Here is an 18,556-nt window from a genome sequence, read left to right as displayed (position 1 = left end):
CTCTGGTCAGGGGCAGGAGTCCTCTCTGGACTCTGGTTAGGGGCAGGAGTCCTCTCTGGAGCTGATTTGTGTGGCCTATTTACACTGGCACAGAAAATCTGATCTTTACTCAAATCTGACACAGATCAGAATTTGTTGCACGAGATCCGATTTTTTTGCATCCGATCTGAGCCACTTCCAAATGTGGTTTTAAATAAGATGCATATCCAATATCTGGACATCCGACCTACGTCTAAACACACATATCCGATTCCACTTTGAATCCCAAGCTACCACAAGGCGAGGACGACACGTTTATTCACAAAGATAGCTTTTTAATGCTGTATTATGAGGCAGATGTGCACAAATGTCCTCGCTCACAGCTTTTTTATTGAGGTGGGTACTTTGGAAACGCCTCATTTTACAGTACATTACTTACAGTGTACTTACCTATAAAGTACTGGGTAATATAAGGTAAGTACATGGGTTAAGAGTAGGTTTAGGGGTAGGTTCAGGTTTAGTACCTAGTTATTACCCATTTATTACCCAGTTATTGTAATTACTATAATAAGTACATAGTATGTACATGGGAAACAGGACTGTAAAATGAAGCGTTACAGGAACTTTATATTTATCTTTGTAAAGAAAAGAAATTGCGCAAACGCAGAAACATATATAGCCTATATATATATATATATAGGTCCTTCTCAAAAAATTAGCATATTGTGATAAAGTTCATTATTTTCCATAATGTAATGATAAAAATTAAACTTTCATATATGTTAGATTCATTGCAAACCAACTGAAATATTTCAGGTCTTTTATTGTTTTAATACTGATGATTTTGGCATACAGCTCATGAAAACCCAAAATTCATATCTCAAAAAATTTGCATATCATGAAAAGGGTCTCTAAAAGAGCTATTAACCTAATCATCTGAATCAACTAATTAACTCTAAACACCTGCAAAAGATTCCTGAGGCTTTTAAAAACTCCCAGCCTGTTTCATTACTCAAAACCTTAATCATGGCCAAGACTGCCGACCTGACTGCTGTCCAGAAGGCCATAATTGACACCCTTAAGCAAGTAAGGTAAGACACAGAAAGAAATTTCTGAACAAAAAAATTGGACCATTACAGGGCTACTTTATTTCACTTCAGAATTCTATATCTGAGCTGTAGATAAACAAAAATTATTTCCGGACTATATATCTGTTCAGTCAGATTTGTGCTGCAAAACATTCATGAGTCATGAAAGCTGTTATTTTTTCCATGCTGGCAAATTAATCATGACCACCCAACATTAATTGTATAAACAATTTTAATAGCACGGCCATTCAAAACCAGGGTCTACCATGTGCATAGTAAAACCATCACTGAAATTGTTTAATTTTGGGCAGGAATTGAGGTTAACACAGATATCGGATACCAGTCCTGTCTAAAGTAAAAGTAAACAGTCGGGCCAAAAAATTGGATATGGTCAAAGATTGGATCTGTGCATTAAGACTTGCAGACCATAATTTGGTAAAACATAAAGTGTTTGCACTTGCTGCTTTTTTATAACTTAATTAGAAGCACCACAATTTTTAAATTGTATCTTCTGTTAGTTACATAGCAGCCACTGAACAGACGTTTATTTCAAAATGCAAAGTATTGAAAATAAAAAAGCTTTGTAAACACTTGCATTTTTTGCAACACTGTAAGTGTGTCCCATCAGGTAATAAAATGTTCAATACACACTTGCAGTCTTCACGAACACTTACTTGAACACTTGGGCCAAATACAGGAAATACGTTATGAAAGTACGCAAGTGGACAAGTGCAAAGACCGCAAGTATGGGTATTTGAAAAGGGCAAAACTCTAATCGTGAACAAGCAAACTCAAACCGTGACACCATCTCCTTCCTTCATCACCATTCTCTGATGTGACAATAATAATCAGAAATGTTTCTTTAGCATCAAATCAGCCTATTATAATGATTTCTGAAGGATCATGTGACACTGAAGACTGGAGTTATAATGCTGAAAATTTGACATTTAAAAAAAACAGTTTATATTCTAATCATATTTCACAATACTGTTTTACATTTATATTTGATTAAATAAATGCAGCCTTGGTGAACATAAAATACTTCTTATAAAAACATAAAAAATCTTGTTACACTTCATTTTGATTGAGTTACTTTACAACTACAAGTCAAATACCAGTCATTAGAGTATTAGTTGACTGTCTGCTTATCTGATAACACTTTATTTTGATGCTCCCCAACAGACATTCAACTGACTTTAAGTAACTTTGCAACTTATTCTACTAACCCAAACCCAAACACCTAACCCTATAACCTAACACCCTACTCTACAGTCTACTAATACTCTAATGAGAGTTAGTTGACATGTAGGTTTGAATAAATTAAGTTTATTGGAACAGTTTATTATTCTTTACGTAGCCACGTGTGCTCATTGGATAAACTAAAAGGGACGTGAAATACTCCAAGACACTCACGTTGTGAAGTAAAAAGCCTTTAATAAGCTGGGCTAAATCATTAAAAACAATTAAAACTGTAGATCTACGCATTTCGGCTACACAGCCTTCTTCAGGATACTGAAGAAATGACTCGGGTCGGGTCAACAATACAAAATATATGATTGTCATTGCATTCTGTAGCCATTTGTTGAATTGCAAAGTTTTTGTTGTCTACTGAGTGGCGCTGTGACTGTGAGTATAATTAGAGCACCAGAGCAACAAGTGGTGATTGGGAAGCACACAGTTTTTGAACACACGGCAGGGTAGCGCGCAGGTGGATTTTAATTTTATGCTGCCTACAAGGTATGGTCACAAGAAGTTTCGAGACAAGTTTTGAGACCATGTTTAATGGAGCACAAGTAATAAAGAAAGACATTTGTTTGCATCTACATCCGTCTGCATGGACTCTGTTTGTAGACGTTCTAAACTTACTCTTACTATCAACGGCAACGGCTTTGGAAAGCCATTACACATTCATTCAGCAAACATACAGTATAGCTTCATAAAGTCTTCAGATTCATTTTGAAATCCTGAAGACGGTTGTGTAGCTGAAACACGTAGATCTACACTTATAATTGTTTTTAATGATTTAGCCCAGTGAATTAAAGGCATTTTAGTTTACCACATAAGTGCCTTAGAGTATTTTGTCTTCATATTTTTTTTATGTTTGTTAGACCTTTACTTTTCTTTTCTTTTCTTTTGCATATAAAATGTTTTGTACCTTTTCATTTTGACTTTTACAGTTCCATAACTCCACTTTAAAAATGTCATAGTTTTAAATAGCCTTGTGCAAGAGCAATATGGCTTTTATTTTTCTGTTCACAAAACTAAGATAAGGGTTAATGAATGTTGCATACACAATTCAGTCTTTTCCTGAAACCCAATTCATCCATAAACATGATGTGCTCAGCTGGATTACTGTAATAAATTCATTGGTGATCAACAGATCCAACCATGTGATACACCTGCTAATCTTACAGACTGAGACCAGTGCCTTTACTTACACTTTTATAAACATTAATTAGTCATCTTTACAGACTTTGAACTCACCGTTTGTAATTATTAAGGACTTAATGTGAAAATTAAATCAAGAATGACTAATTTCATCTTTGAAGCCCATTGACCAATACAATGAAAATATTTCATCTTATTATAACAGTCTGATATTTGCTAAAGGTCCAACATATATTTTGTCCAAAGTTATGATCTTCTTTTAGCAATTCTGTTACTTAAAGATAAAGCTCTTGTGTTACGTAATCTCACTTACAACCTTTGGAGTTGTACTGTGTGATATGAGGACAGCTTCCAATAAAACCCAAATACTATAGTGTCAAACCCTTTTACATTGATAGTCAATGCAATATATTGATAGTAAATGCAGTAAATGTAACATTTGCATGAAAAATCCGTGTCTAGGTTCCTTATAGGCACTGAGAATTCATAGACACTGCCCTCAATTTACAAGTTCATAATAACAGTAGCTTTATGGAGCTGTTCAGCATTATTATAGATGATCTTCTTTAGTACATTTAGCTTTGATGCTAGACCGTGGTTGCAGCAGGACATTGTACAGTAGTCATCTTTATGGCTGTCTAACAGACACTAAGTCTTCCAAAACAGTCTATTGGGAGATAATCTCAAGGTCTTAAAATATTGTTTCTGAACGCATGCACCTCCCTTCAGGAATCCTTGTGGAATTCAGTATTTCTACACATGCTCTGGGTCATTATTCATGTCAAAGCCAGCTGGGCATCTGAATTTATCAAACAAATGTGTTACATGACATATCAATTAAACTCAATTGGACTTTAATTTGACATTGGCCATCTATGGTTTAAATCAAGATAATTCCTTTAATGACAAACCTCCTTGTTCCTGAATATGAACTTTTATCTTTTTTTCAATGACCAACTTCTGGATTTTGACCTCAATAAAAGACAAAGTCCATTCATTCTACATTATCATCTAGCTTACCCATAACAATTTGTGCTATTTCTGAATAATAACATCTGGCAGGACATCAAGTTACAGCCTGAAAAGAAATATACAGTTACAAACGTGATACGACTTATCTGAGATTCTAAAAAGAAACATAATTTGATTGTTTTAACCCTTAAATGCATGAATGTTTCGACAATCACTTTTATATATTAACGGGTCTTTGGCTACCTGCATCTATATCTAACACGGATGGATCTCTACCTGTCGCGATAATATAAAACTCCTTATATTAGAGTAACAATTACAGAAGAATAAAATAAAGCATTTTTGTTACCCTTTGGAGCTTGGAAGAGTTCAGTTTGAGTAGATGTTTTATACCAAGCACAGTAAAAAATAAAGAAATTGAAAATGAAACGATATTTCAACATCAGAAATTATTGTGATAATTTACAGACACTACATTCACAGCAACTAATCGAGTTTAGTAAGCAAAGTTATAGCTCTTATTCCTCTAATTATTTCAGCACCTTGGTCAGCACACCTGTCATATGAACTGAACAGACTTTTTCCCACATCTTTTGATGCAAATATTTCTGTAATGGGGTTGAAGGCCTATAGCTCAATCCTCTTATATACAGTATACGAATGTTTAAAGTGGTTATAATCTCTGATTGTTCTCTTTAGAATGTTAAAGACTGAACTGAACATCGGCCGTTTCAATATAAACAGCTAGACAGGGAAATCAATAGTAGCCAGCTCAATAGTAGTTCAATACTATAGGTCACAGAAACAGTCCTGCTTATTACCATTCTGTTAGCCTTATACATTTCGGACCTCATTTGGTTACATCTTTGTTAAACTCTCTTAACTTTAAATCAGCTTATATAGGCTTAATCGTAACATGCAGGCCTAAATGTAACGGAGCAACTTTGTAGTTCTAATCATTGATTTTTTCAGACTAAACAAACAGGGTGACTTTTGGAATCATCGATCGGCACAGATGTCTGAACTGTCCTCTGTCGTTCTTTCACACTGGTGTTTCTAGAGCAGTTTAGGCACTCACTGCTGTCAGGTGTGGGATTAAAAATGAAATTTGTGATTTTATTTTCCCTTGTTTTGGCGACTTGTTTCGCTGCGGAGGGTAAGTGCCTCAAAAACTGCTTTGTTATTATCAGACTGCTGGTTTGTTCTCTATTTATGTTTTTTTTTTGCTGCTGTTTGACCTTATTTTACTGGATTTTCCACAGAAACATGCACGGGGCGCTGTCAGAGTGGCTTTGATCCTACAAAGAAATGCCAGTGTGACAGAATGTGCAAGTACTATGGAAGCTGCTGTGAGGATTTTGACAGCACTTGTCGGACAAAAAGTAAGAACTTGATGCACATTCCAATAGTAATTAATGTCTAACTTTTATTTTTGTATTTTAATGCACGCTACGGTTCAAATGTTTGTAGTCTGTAAGATGTTTTAGAAGATGTTTAGTCTCTCATTCTCAACAAGGCTGCATTTATTTTATTAAAAATATAGTAACAACAACAGTAATTATGTTGAAATACACTTCCTGGCCAAAGAAAAAAAAACCCCAGCTGTTTGGATTTAAATAGGCAAATGCTTAAGAGTCTATGATTGGATCATTATTGCAGTGATTTTGATTTTTCTAGTATGTTATATGTTTGGCAAAAGTTATTCTAACCCTAATTGATGGAGTGTGTAACTTTTCATTTCTTAAATAACCACGTAGAAAGACGTATCATGGCCATATTCCAGGAGATCTTGACCAAACATGTATGTACTATTGAGCTTGTTAGTGCTCAAGTGTGTTTTACTATTTCGTTTTCTATAGTTTATTATGCAGAAGCAACTATAAGTCCAGAATTCATGGGATGATTTCCCTGAAAAGTGTAAACACTGTGGTGCTACATACATTGCTCTGTTTGTTTGAGGAGTTTGAGCAGTCCTACACAGCAACTCTGGCTCAAACAATGGTGTAATATTGGGGAGGGGCTTTCTGTTTTGACTGACCAATGGCAGATGAGGGGAGTGTGGGAAACGTGTTTACAATAACGTTTTGCAACAACTATGTGCACTTTTGGCCCTTTGTGGACTAATAAACTTTTAAAACACACTTTTCACAGCCCAATAGTTATTTAATTTGTCTACTAACAATTCAATATATACATGTATTACATGACAATTCTGTCTCTTTTTTGTCTTTTCTGAAACATCATAAACATTCAATTTTCCATGCATAATTTTCTTAAATTAATTGATGGAAATGAAAATTATAAACATGTATGTATCCTAAATTCACACAATTAAATAACATTTTCAATCTTTTTGTCATTTAACTTTTTTATTTTTAACTTAAGTAAATAACAATACAAATTCAAAACATAAGACATACAACACATACACAATAATAAAAAAGATGACATTTTTTTTAATACACACTAAGCAACCAGAATGACAGGTTGACAAACCATTTTTGTTCATTTGTTTTCAGAATAATCTAGAAATCACCCCATCTTTGATTAAAAATATTGGCCTGAAGAGTCATGAAGTTTCACCAGCATTTGTTCATTTGAGGAATTATTATTTTCACACATTTTACAAATTTACAGCTTGATTGGAAATAGGAAATAAAATATGCTGTTCACAAGTGATATATTTACAATTATTCCTTGATTTTGCTGTTTTCTTCACACATCACATGTCTCTTATCTCAAACTTGCACTTCACTGATACTAATTATGTTCTTAGTCAAGAACTAAACTTTGATAAAACTTTATTACTCACAAAATTGTTTGTTGTGGAAGAAGTGACGACGTGGGAGGGGTGAGCGGGGCACAAACTAACACGAGGCTACTTGTAACACACATGATTTAAAACTTTCCACACATGCCAGCATGACAAAATTTACTGTATTTTCTAGTTACCATATCAACCCTATAAAAATAAAAAATTGTGCCAAAAATAAAAAATTCTTTGGAAAATATAATATAAAAGGTTCTAAGTGCCTAATAAAACCGTTTAAGGTTTTATATGAAACCTTTTCTTCTGTGTATTTCAGTTCCTGAAATTCTGTTTGGTGAAAGTAGTACACATTTCACTTTTACAGTAATGCCTTAAAGGCACACTATGCAGGAATTCCGTTTTTGTCAAACAGCGCCCCCATGAGTCGCTGTAGAGTACTTGTATTTAACGTTACTGTCGTAAATAGCCTACCACTCACGCAGAGCGTCTCTGATGGCTTATTACGTTTTTACATGATTGCAGCTAAATTACAAGTAAATAGCCTATAGCCTAGGCCTACTGTATAATTTCATTTGTGTATTTTGAGTGTAATGTAAACATTACATAATGTCAGATGACATTAATAAAGTTACATGTACGTCGCATTATTTTGTAACAATGTCCGTTATCATGTCGTTAGACATGATTATTGCAATTTTGAAAATCGATTTGCATTATAGCCTGAGGCAAGACACTTTCACCAGAAAAATAAATAAACAAATATGACTATCAGCCTGCAGACATTAACCTGAAAGATTATTTATTATAACCATCGTAAACTAGCATGTTAGTGTTTAACGTTATTAGCTACCAGGTTGATAATTCGCTATTCTACTAGCATTACTTGATTCATGAAGATAACGTTAAATGGAGGACCAGATAGATTCCATAACATGGCCAGCCATGTTATTCAGCCTTTTACATTTCGCGCGGTAGTCAGCTCCCTGACTCCCTGATTTATTTAAAAATATATATACACTTTATAGATGACTGAATGATGCGCTTGTGACAGGGTTACAACATGTTACTGAAAGAACGAGCATAGAGAGACAGAGCCGGTGTTACGGATCAACTAGGGATCATGTTAACTGGGGACGCACGCGCGCGTGCACGCAGATAGTTTTACCATAATAAAGGCTAGATGTCTTACGCCGGAGTCTCTATCGTCATCACCGGCGGCGGCCATCTTGTCACAGGCAAGCTTTCTGGCAGGCTCTGAGGTACCTGATGTAGGCTAAGGTGAGAACACAAATACTCTTATCTCGCTGAAATCTTGGCAGATTTACAAACGGTTTGGTTTCTTACTATCGTTATTAATGTGGCTATAATACTGGATGTTTACATAATTAATACATTAATTATTGACCTCCATTGGCCAGCAACGCGGACGAGACATCTAGCCATTATTATGGATATCTATGGTTTTACCTGGATTTCAAGCAGATGTTGACAGCGACAGATTCATGCCCTATTTTACAGATCACTGATTAAAAACGAATATTTCACCAGTTGTATACACGGTATGCGAATAAAGCGCTTTGTTTTTGCACTGTAGGATATTCCTTCGTATTTGACGCATTTTCAAAGAAGTTTAACATACTTTAGTGTCAAGATCAGAAACCACGCCCATGTTAACAAGGGTCATTCGATTTCATTGGATGAACAGACTTGTCAGCGCACTTGTGTTGTCATGAGTTCTAATCACAAATAACAACAGATGTAGATTAAGTTAAAGTAGGCTACCTAAAAGAAACATAAATTGCAAAGTCATTTACATGTTTTCAACAAGTTGCATTTATCGACCTGCATATAGCCTAATTTTATAATGGGTCAACTATTTTTTATATAAAAATACATATCAGCTTATTTTACTCTGCTATGATATTTAGATCTCTTTTTTGAACAACCAGCTGTGACGCGTCCGTATTATTTTCCCTGAATATAAAGCAGCAATGCTTATAGGGACATTAAGGTAATTATCTCATAAACTTATAACATTTTCAAAAGATTTATAAAATAAAAAAGAGTTTCTTCGTTTCTTTCAGAACAATTCTATATTTACTAGTGCATCTTCTGAGAAGCATATAATCATTTGATCAACCAAGTGATCAAACCAGTGTATCAAGCATTCCTATAGCTCAAACCGTAGAGTGTTGTGCTTGCAACGCCAAATCATGGGTTCGATTCCCAGGGAAAGCAAGAACTGATACGACTTTAAAATGTGTACCTTGAAATGCAATGTAAGTCCATCAAACATTGTACATAATGCTCAGTAGCATGAACTTGAATGTTGTGTAGCCTATCTAATGTCTTGGATTGGACATTTAGAGAACACTTTGTCTTCAGTGATTAAAGTCCTGTGAAAAACACAGAGTGGAAAGTGCAACCACAAATTGTAATACTGAAATAAGCAGAACATATGATATAGTGATGATGAATTATTACAAATATATAGGCCTACTGATATTCTCTATGTCTAATTTTCACCTACATCACTAACCTCTTACTCATTTGTCACCTCACATGAGTAGCATGACCCTCTCTAAAACAATAGGAAATGCTTTATTGTTTACTTTTTTGCTGAAATATTACACAATGGTCTATGAGTTTTATAAATAAAATGTAATGTGTTTGGGCCTCTTTTTATGTAATATAAATTATGCCAGTTCTCTTCATTTGACTGGTACCATGAAACTCATTAAAGGATTAGTTCACTTTCAAACAAATTTTTGCCAATAATTTACTCACTCAGGAATGTTTTCCTCAAAAACCTTAATATCTTTTCGACTGCAGAAAGAAAGACATGGATATCTTGGATGACATGGGGGTGAGTAAATTATCAGCAAAAAAAATGTTTTTGAAAGTGAATTAATCCTTGAACATATTCTCTTTACTTGTTATCCATCACATCATGTGCATTCATTGTTGTCATCTGTTAGGAACAGATTAAAAAAAGGTCTATAAATTAAGTGTCATTATTGTAGCTGGTGTCATTGTTGTTAGGCCATAGACTACCACAGCAAATTGATGCAATTAAAGTTAGAAAAATCAAAAACGTTGTAGGATAACCAACATGCTGGCAGCTGCTCAATAAAGGAACACTATTATAAGAGGAGATGTGAAAATTTCACAATGAAGGGTCATAGTGTGTTAAATTGCTCTTACTATAAAAAGGTAATACAACTGTGACATTTATTTTCTAATATAACATGATTACATTAGATGGATGGATAGATAGGTATGATGGCCAAACTGGCCAATGGGTAAGAAAAATGTATACACATTGCAAAACAAGTAACTGTTCATTAGCATGTACTGTAACTTATATTCTAACTTATTCTATAGTTTGTTCGTCCTTCCTTAGATTGAATGTTCAGAAGGTGAGACTGTGTGGTCAGACCTTCGCAGTTGACAAATACAGCTGTCCTGCATGCATGCACATTTGCCTATTTTTTTCTTTTATTGCTTTCATACCTGTTAGCTAATGAATATGTTTGTTGAACATTCCCCTATAAATGCTGTGGGCAAATCACTGGATCCATAAGCTATGGCTTATCAATTTTCACCCCTCTTTATGAACATTTATGGAGTGTACTGTATGCCCTATGCTTTAACTCATTCCTCAGCAACATTAAAATACATAAATAATAAATAAATAAATGCTTGACATGTCCATTTAACCACAGCAGTATTGCTGCTCAATTTAAATTAAGCCACAAATTGGCATCATAACAATAATCTGGGAATACACACGCACTGCAAATACACAATGTCAATAGTGTAATTTATTTCATATATTTACAGTTGTCATCAGATACAAATTTCATTGAAACGAATGTTACAAAATAATGTGGGCGTGGTCTGTGTGTCGCGAAATTAAAGCACATTAAAACTTCCCTTAAAGACGTCTGAAACATACAGCGAAGCAGCGCAGAGTAAACAACAGAGTCCTAATATGATACAAAGATTTAACAATAATGTGGAAAGCTTTTAAATCTGCTCAGTGAAAAATTAGCAGTGACAAATCTGTCACCGTTTAACATCTGCTGGAAATCCAGGTAAAACTATCTGCGTACAGGAGCACTTCCCCAGTTAACATGATCCCCAGTTGATCCGTAACACCGGTGTTGCGCGCGCGCGCACTCCTACCGTCTTCAAACTGTCTTGCTCTCGCTCCAATATTGATCCTCGATCGGCCTTTTAATTTGTCACTCTCCCTTTTTCTTCTTTTAGTCTCCTGTGCATTTTGTAGTTCTTTTTGTGCTCGGGTTCCTACCCGAAACCCGAAGTTAAATAGTGCCAGTAAAAGCGATACAGACACTGTCAGGCTACGGCAGATGTGTCATTCAACCTATTGTAAGTCGATGTACCATCTCAAGGGTCTTGGAAATATATTATGAAGGTTGAAAAACAACATAGTGTCCCTATGAGAAACATTGTGAAAATGCTTTAGGCCTACTAATTGAACGTTAAATTGTTCCTCAGTTGCCCGTGGTGACATGTTTGATGTGCCTGAGGATCTGACCTCTTCAGTGACACCGACAGAGGAATCGAATGTGACAGTCACCACCTCTCTGCCCCTTACCACCATAACTCCCACTCCTGTGTCTCCTACACTTCCACCCGATCCCGACGCCGTCCCCTGTAGCGGTCGCACCTTTGACGCATTCATGCAGTTGAAGAATGGCTCAATCTTTGCATTCAGAGGTGAGTTCAGAGGTTGAATGCAATCACTATGGCTTTTTCTCACTTCAAGTACAGTTTTTCTACACAAGTCTCTGTTCATGTGTGTTCCAGGAGACTATTTCTTTGAGTTAGATGACAGATCTGTCATGTCTGGGTATCCCAAACTCATCAAGGATGTGTGGGGCATCTCTGGGCCCATTGATGCTGCTTTCACGCGCATCAACTGCCAGGGAAAAACTTACATATTCAAGGTCTGTTTATTGATTTTATTTAATATTAAAGAGGATATATAATGCTTTGTTACATTTTCAGCTTCCTTAAGTGTGTAATGTTGCTGTTTGCGCATGAAAAATGTCTGCAAAGTTACAAAGCACAAAGTAACCCCAAAGGGAGTTATTCTCTATATCAGTGCACACTGTTTCTGAATTCCCAAATGCCTTGATTGGAGTTTTCTGGGGACAAACACATCACAAGTCCAGCCCAAGTCATACACAGAAAAAGGGAGCAGGTCTGGTTGAGTTGCATTAATAGTGTGCTGAAATTTGCGGTTATATTTTTAAATGTCACCGTCCCGCTAGCGGGATGCCTAACTTTCCTTCAATATATTACTATTAAATCCTAATTTAATCATGACAAACTATATATCGTTGGAAAGGTCTAAGACTCCTAAATAGATATTTTAGCGCTGTTTTGTTATTACAAATTATGTAGGAACAGTAATAGATGTATTTATGACAAGAGGGCACCTCAAAAAATCGACATAATAAAAGGAGTTTCTGACCTTTGTCACAAAAAGTTGACGCACACACTTTTAATAATTTAAACTTTGGTTTTTAATGCTAAAAGTTCATAATAAAACATATAATCTAGTATTTGTCAATAAAATATTATAAAATAATATCATCCTCTAAAAAGTATAATATATTCTTTTAAATTATTTTATCAGGCTCCTCCCCTTTTGGGCGTCATCATGTTTCATAATTTACTATCAAAACCTTTTCTAATCTTGACAAAACACATATTGTCAGAAAGATGTTAGTCTCAAGGTTCCATATTTAGTGACAGAAGTGATATTTGGATAGAAATTTATTAATTTGTTTACGGCAGAATGCATACAATTAAATTCAATGGAATGTATGTCACCCGGTGGCTATTTTTGGTACTACGCCTGAACAAAATCTCATGGGAACTTCAATTTTTGTGATATCAACTTTAAATTTGGAACACAACTTGGTTAGATATATGACTTTCATTTTATAGTAATTTTATAGTAAAAAATATTTTGTAAAATATTTATTTTATCTAAAAGAAAAAATATTAATACAGTATATTTGATTTGGTGTAAATTTAAACTTCCATAACTTTTTCATACTTTCATATTTTGAAGTGCTTTCACTTCAGCAATAATTTGCCGAGTGTTTTCTTTAAAACAAGACTTAGGTCTATATTCTAAAGCATTCTTGAATTACAACCATTTAAGTTTGTATAGTGCATTTTAATGTCCATTATCAAAAGGGACAGTAAAGGGGTTTAGGGGTGTGGCATTTCTGAAACATGCTTGAAGCATTTGACCAATCAGAACAATCTGATCCAGCTGACCAATCAATTATAGTGACAGGAACTATAGAGAGCGTTACTGACTGGGAAGTGAGGTGCTGCAACAATCTCAAATGTGAAAAATAATGTGTTTTTTCAACATTCAAGCATGAAAATCTATTTTAGTAGCCCCCAAATACAAAATCAAGACTAAAAAGGGCATAATTTGTCCTCTTTAAGGGTTCAATGACTTGACACTCTTTAAATACATTTATTCAAAATTATATAAAAAATATTGTAATTCATACATACAGAATGACTTACTTGTAGACCTCATTGACCTCATGTCATAGAGATAAATAGAGAAGAATCCTAAAATTTCAGACAATTTGAGCTTTTTATAACAAGGTTATTTCAGGTTGTAAAATGTCATGTAATTCATGATATTTTTTAAAATACCAAAACGTTTTAAAAACTTTCAAGGTGTGAGAGAAATATGTTATTACCTTTTACTTGATGGCCACAGTGTCATTTTAGAATCATTAAAATCTATTAAAAAACAACAAAAAAACATTAAAACATATATTTCATCTTTTATTACAAATGGTATACAATATTTTAGAGTACATTTCAAAGAACATGGCACATTTTTAAAATCATAGTTTATTTTTAATCAATATTTATTTATCATAGACAGTCATATATGTCACTGAACAAGAAGCTAGTTTGACAGAAATTAAAATATTTAGAGCAGAAGTCAAAGGTTATGTCACTTGATACTGAATTGCAGGGCAACAAGTACTGGCGTTTTGATGGTGACGTCTTGGATGAAGATTATCCAAGAGAAATATCTGTGGGCTTCGAGAAGATTCCAGATGATATTGATGCTGCATTTGCAATCCCAGCTCCAGGTCATCATGGGAAGGAAAAAGTGTATTTTTTTAAAGGTATACGAAAGTCAAATGAGGGTCATAATTGAGTGCTGCGGGGATGAAGTTTTTTTGTTTTATAGGCCAAATCATGGAAATTTTAGCACTTCCGGTTCCATCATCCTGAAGTGAGTTGTTTTTTTTAATGGGTTTTTTGGTGAAACACCTAAAATAAGGTCTGTGGTTAACATAAGATCAAGATATTTTCACATCAGTAAACTCCCTTGTGATTTTTTTTAAAGCTGTTACAAGCCAACAAGTAGCTAAATGGGACTACAGAGGTTGTCAGTGGCAATAAACGTCATCACACCTAACAGGAAAACTTATCTACTCTTTAGTCTGCTTTCACAGTCTCGTTGTGTTTATATTCACACTCTTGCAAGCTATTCTAACTCGAACTTTCAGGGAAAATGTTTTTTTAAATAAAGACTTAAAAAGTTGTCGCAATCTTAGGCTGTGTTTGAAATTGCCTCTAATACCCTAAATAGGGCACTATTTGAGGGAACAGCCATTAGTAGTGGTGTCTGAAACCATAGTGGATGTTATCGAGTGCACTCATTCAATCCCACAATGCACTGTAATAACGAGTGTACAACCGATGTATGCTCAACGGCTAGAGAATACCCCTTTTGCACTGTCAGAGTCACGCAGAATGAATTCCAGCATCTCGCCAGAACATTGTGGCCGCAGCTGAATTATCCATCCATCCATCCATTCATCCATCCATCCATTCATCCATCCATCCATTCATCCATCCTCAAAACCGCTGGTCCAATGTGGGTAAAGTGTAATATCATACATGTATGAATTCCTTTTAAGTGATTATTAAATTGTTAAAATGACGGTATAAGGAGCGATTTCAAACACAGCCTCAGTAAAGGTGACATTGAAGTCATTCAACCATGCAGTTAGTTCACGGCCTACATTTAGCTTTTTCCTTCTGTCGGTTGTATTTAGGACAACAAAAGTTGTGTTCATTATCATGATGAGCCTTTCAGGCAACAGTCTAAAAGCCAATGAAAAATTATATTGGGTTTTTGTTGAGGGAACCAGTTTGACGCCGACTTAATGGTTGGCCTTCAAAAACACGCCATCACCGCAGCACTGAAATATGGTTGTTCACCTTACGCAGTGGATTTTTTCAACGTTTAATGTTTTCCTTTGTCCCACAGGTGACCAGTACTACCAATATGAGTTCAAACACCAGCCTTCCCATGAAGAATGTGACCGCATGACCAAGTCTTCGCCTTCTGTTGCCTTCGCACGTTATACAAACATGTACAGTACCTGTGACTTGGATAGCTTGTTTGCTCAGCTCTTTCAAGGCAGTAAGTTTGCATGCATACCCTGCTAAGCAGATGGTTCAATAAATGCAATTCAATAAATTCCCTGTCCACCCAGTTCAAGGGCATCACAAAGGGCCGCGCTTCATTTCCAAAGACTGGATTGGCATCAAACCTCCCATAGATGCTGCAATGGTTGGCCGACTGTATGTAAACCCTGGTCCTTCACCATCTCCAGCCAGCAGCCTGAGCAGAGGACGAACCGGACGGAGAAAGAAGACCAGGAGTCGAGGAGCCAGAGTGAGCCGCTCGCTGTTCTGGGAAGACTTTGGATTGGACTATGAGGAAAGGTTTGTTAATTATTCAGGTTTGCTGAGGGTATATTTGTACAGTAGATGTATAGATCATGTATGTGTTATATAGGTATTATGGAGCAGAGAAGAGTAGAAAAAATCCGAAAAGGGGCCGTGGAAGACGTCCATCTTTCTTTGACATGAGCTACGAGCCGATGGACTACATGGATGTGGAGGTCGTCCAAGAGAAGGCCACACCTGTGCAGAACGTCTTCTTCTTTAAGAAAGGTACTTCAGTTCAGGTCATGATAATGTTCTGTTCATTCTGTTAACATAAAGTTTCCTTTTAGGGTGCACTCCGGAAGGTTGGTAAAAACTTCAAAACTTCAAAAAATAAACATCTTAATTATAAAAGTAAGGGACTATTTTATTATTCAATCACAAATGGCAATAGAGAAGTTACATGCACTACCGTTCAAAAGTTTGAAATCAGTAAGTGTTTTTCAAGAAATTAACAAATTAACATTTTTATTCAACAAGGATTAAACAAATTGATCAAAAGTGATAGTATAGACACTTATAATGTTACAAAAGTAAGCGCTGTTCTTTTGATCATCAAAATATGAACAAACTATTAGTCAAAGAATCGTGAAAACATTTATCACTGTCTCCACAAAAGTCAGGAGCAGCACAACCGTTTCCAATATTGATTTTATTGATAATCAGAAATGTTTCTTGAGCAGCAAATCAGCATATTAGAATGATTTCTGAAGGATCATGTGACACTGAAGACTGGAGTAATGATGCTGAAAATTCAGCTTTGCCATAAATTAATTTTAAAATATATTCAAGTAGAAGTTTTTTTAATTGTTTAAAATATTCACATAAATGTAGCTTTAGTGTAAGAGACTTCTTTCAAAAAAAAAAAAAACGTACTAGCACCCCAAAAAACAGTAGTGTACATGTTGTTTTAGTGGCAATAAAACACATTGTATTAATATATTTTTCAATGTTTGTATTAATATTGTGGCATTGCTCCTCTATAGATAAATACTACAGGGTGGACCTGCAGACCAAACACATTGACTACGTAAACCCGCCTTACCCAAGATCCATTGGCAAATATTGGTTGGGATGTAAAGAAAAGGACATGTCAGAAAAAAGATAAGAAACAAGGTTTCCATATTTGCTTTAATAACAAAGATTTTAATGTCATTAGCTAATTAGAAGTCATTTATAAGGATTAATCAGTACTACTATCAATATAGTTGTAAGTATTCCTGATGTGTTACATGACAGTTATATCTGACAATGGTTTTGCATGTAATAGAACAAAGCTTCTGATCAACGTATTACTATGAATCAATAAGATTGAATGAACTCATGAACTGTTCTAGTTATAAGTATAAAACTGCTGAATAATAAACTTTCTGCCCAGTGCAACCAGTATTTTAGTATTTCCTCAATGTTTATATATATATATATATATAAATGCATTGTCACCACTGCTGGAATGGAATATTTTTTTTTCTAATGAACCTATAAAAAAATGAGAAGTCTCAGTCTAATATGGGTATATTTTAAAACAAGAAGTGTAAGTTTAAATTCCATTTCACATCCTTCATCTCTTTTCCAATGATAAGTGCATCCTCTAGTGGCATAAATGAGTGTTTCACTCACAGAGACAAGTAAGGCCACATAAAAGTGACTGAGTGTAGCAGTATAGTATTGAGCAATGAGCAGTGTTGGGGAAAGTTACTTTGAAATGTAATGCATTACAATATTGCATTACTCCCCAAAAAGTAACTAACTAACTAAACTACTTTTTATGGTATGATTACTTTGACCTTCAGCTATAAAAACAAAACAAATGAAACACAAATGTGATGTTTATCTTGAGTCAGTTTTGCTTTATCATATGGTTGAATTGGATCATCGAAGGTCAGCAGCAAAGACAGTTAAAATGGAAAAGACATGCACATCTGAGCATATTCATTCACTGATACCAGTTGCCCAACAACGAAAGACTTTATTGAAACATTGATGTGAAGTGTTGGAATTGCAAGATGTTTTACATTGATAACATTTAAACTTAGTAAGTTCAGGCGAAGTGGAAAACTAGGCAAATTTCCACATTTTAAAAACCCTCTGCCTCCATCAAACAGTAATTGTTGAAATAAATATAATGCTTCACTTCTAGTCCTTCAAATACTGAGTGCTCCTGAAATAGAGATTTCTGACTGAAAATTTGTATTGTAATTGAAATCTACAGATGCAAAAAAAAATCCACTAGTCTGAAACCACACAATAAGAAAAGCCAAATAGGCCAAAATTGACCAGAGCATGAAAAAAAAACAGCAAAAGGAAAACCTCATTAAAAAAATCTCTAAATGTCTTGCCATGACACAGCATTTTAAAAATGTGGTGCAAGCATCTGAAAAAGGTTCAAACTCTAAAGAATGATATGATCAGTAAGTCATGGCAACTTATGTTTTCACATTATTTTAACTCATCAACATAATTTAAGCAGTTTCAACCTTCTGTAAAAGTTTTATGAGATTCAGCTACATTTTTTAAGTCATGCAGTTTAATC

General features: G+C 34.9%; 1 protein-coding gene across 1 annotated transcript; it reads left to right on the top strand.

Moving 5' to 3' along the window:
- The first annotated feature begins 5,441 nt into the window (after positions 1 to 5,441).
- Positions 5,442 to 17,410, top strand: vtnb (vitronectin b). The gene is made up of 9 exons (XM_077195691.1): positions 5,442 to 5,583; positions 5,690 to 5,809; positions 11,722 to 11,943; positions 12,034 to 12,173; positions 14,249 to 14,405; positions 15,560 to 15,715; positions 15,789 to 16,020; positions 16,094 to 16,251; positions 17,010 to 17,410. Exons 1-9 carry the CDS (start codon positions 5,529 to 5,531, stop codon positions 17,129 to 17,131), a joined length of 1,362 nt encoding a protein of 453 aa, XP_077051806.1. The 5' UTR covers positions 5,442 to 5,528; the 3' UTR covers positions 17,132 to 17,410.
- Positions 17,411 to 18,556: the final 1,146 nt, after the last annotated feature.

The sequence above is a fragment of the Siphateles boraxobius genome, unplaced genomic scaffold (assembly GCF_051911475.1).
Source record: "Siphateles boraxobius isolate OS27281-9 unplaced genomic scaffold, OSU_SipBor_1 11, whole genome shotgun sequence".
NCBI lineage: Eukaryota > Metazoa > Chordata > Actinopteri > Cypriniformes > Leuciscidae > Siphateles > Siphateles boraxobius.
This window is presented reverse-complemented; position numbering and strand designations above follow the sequence as displayed.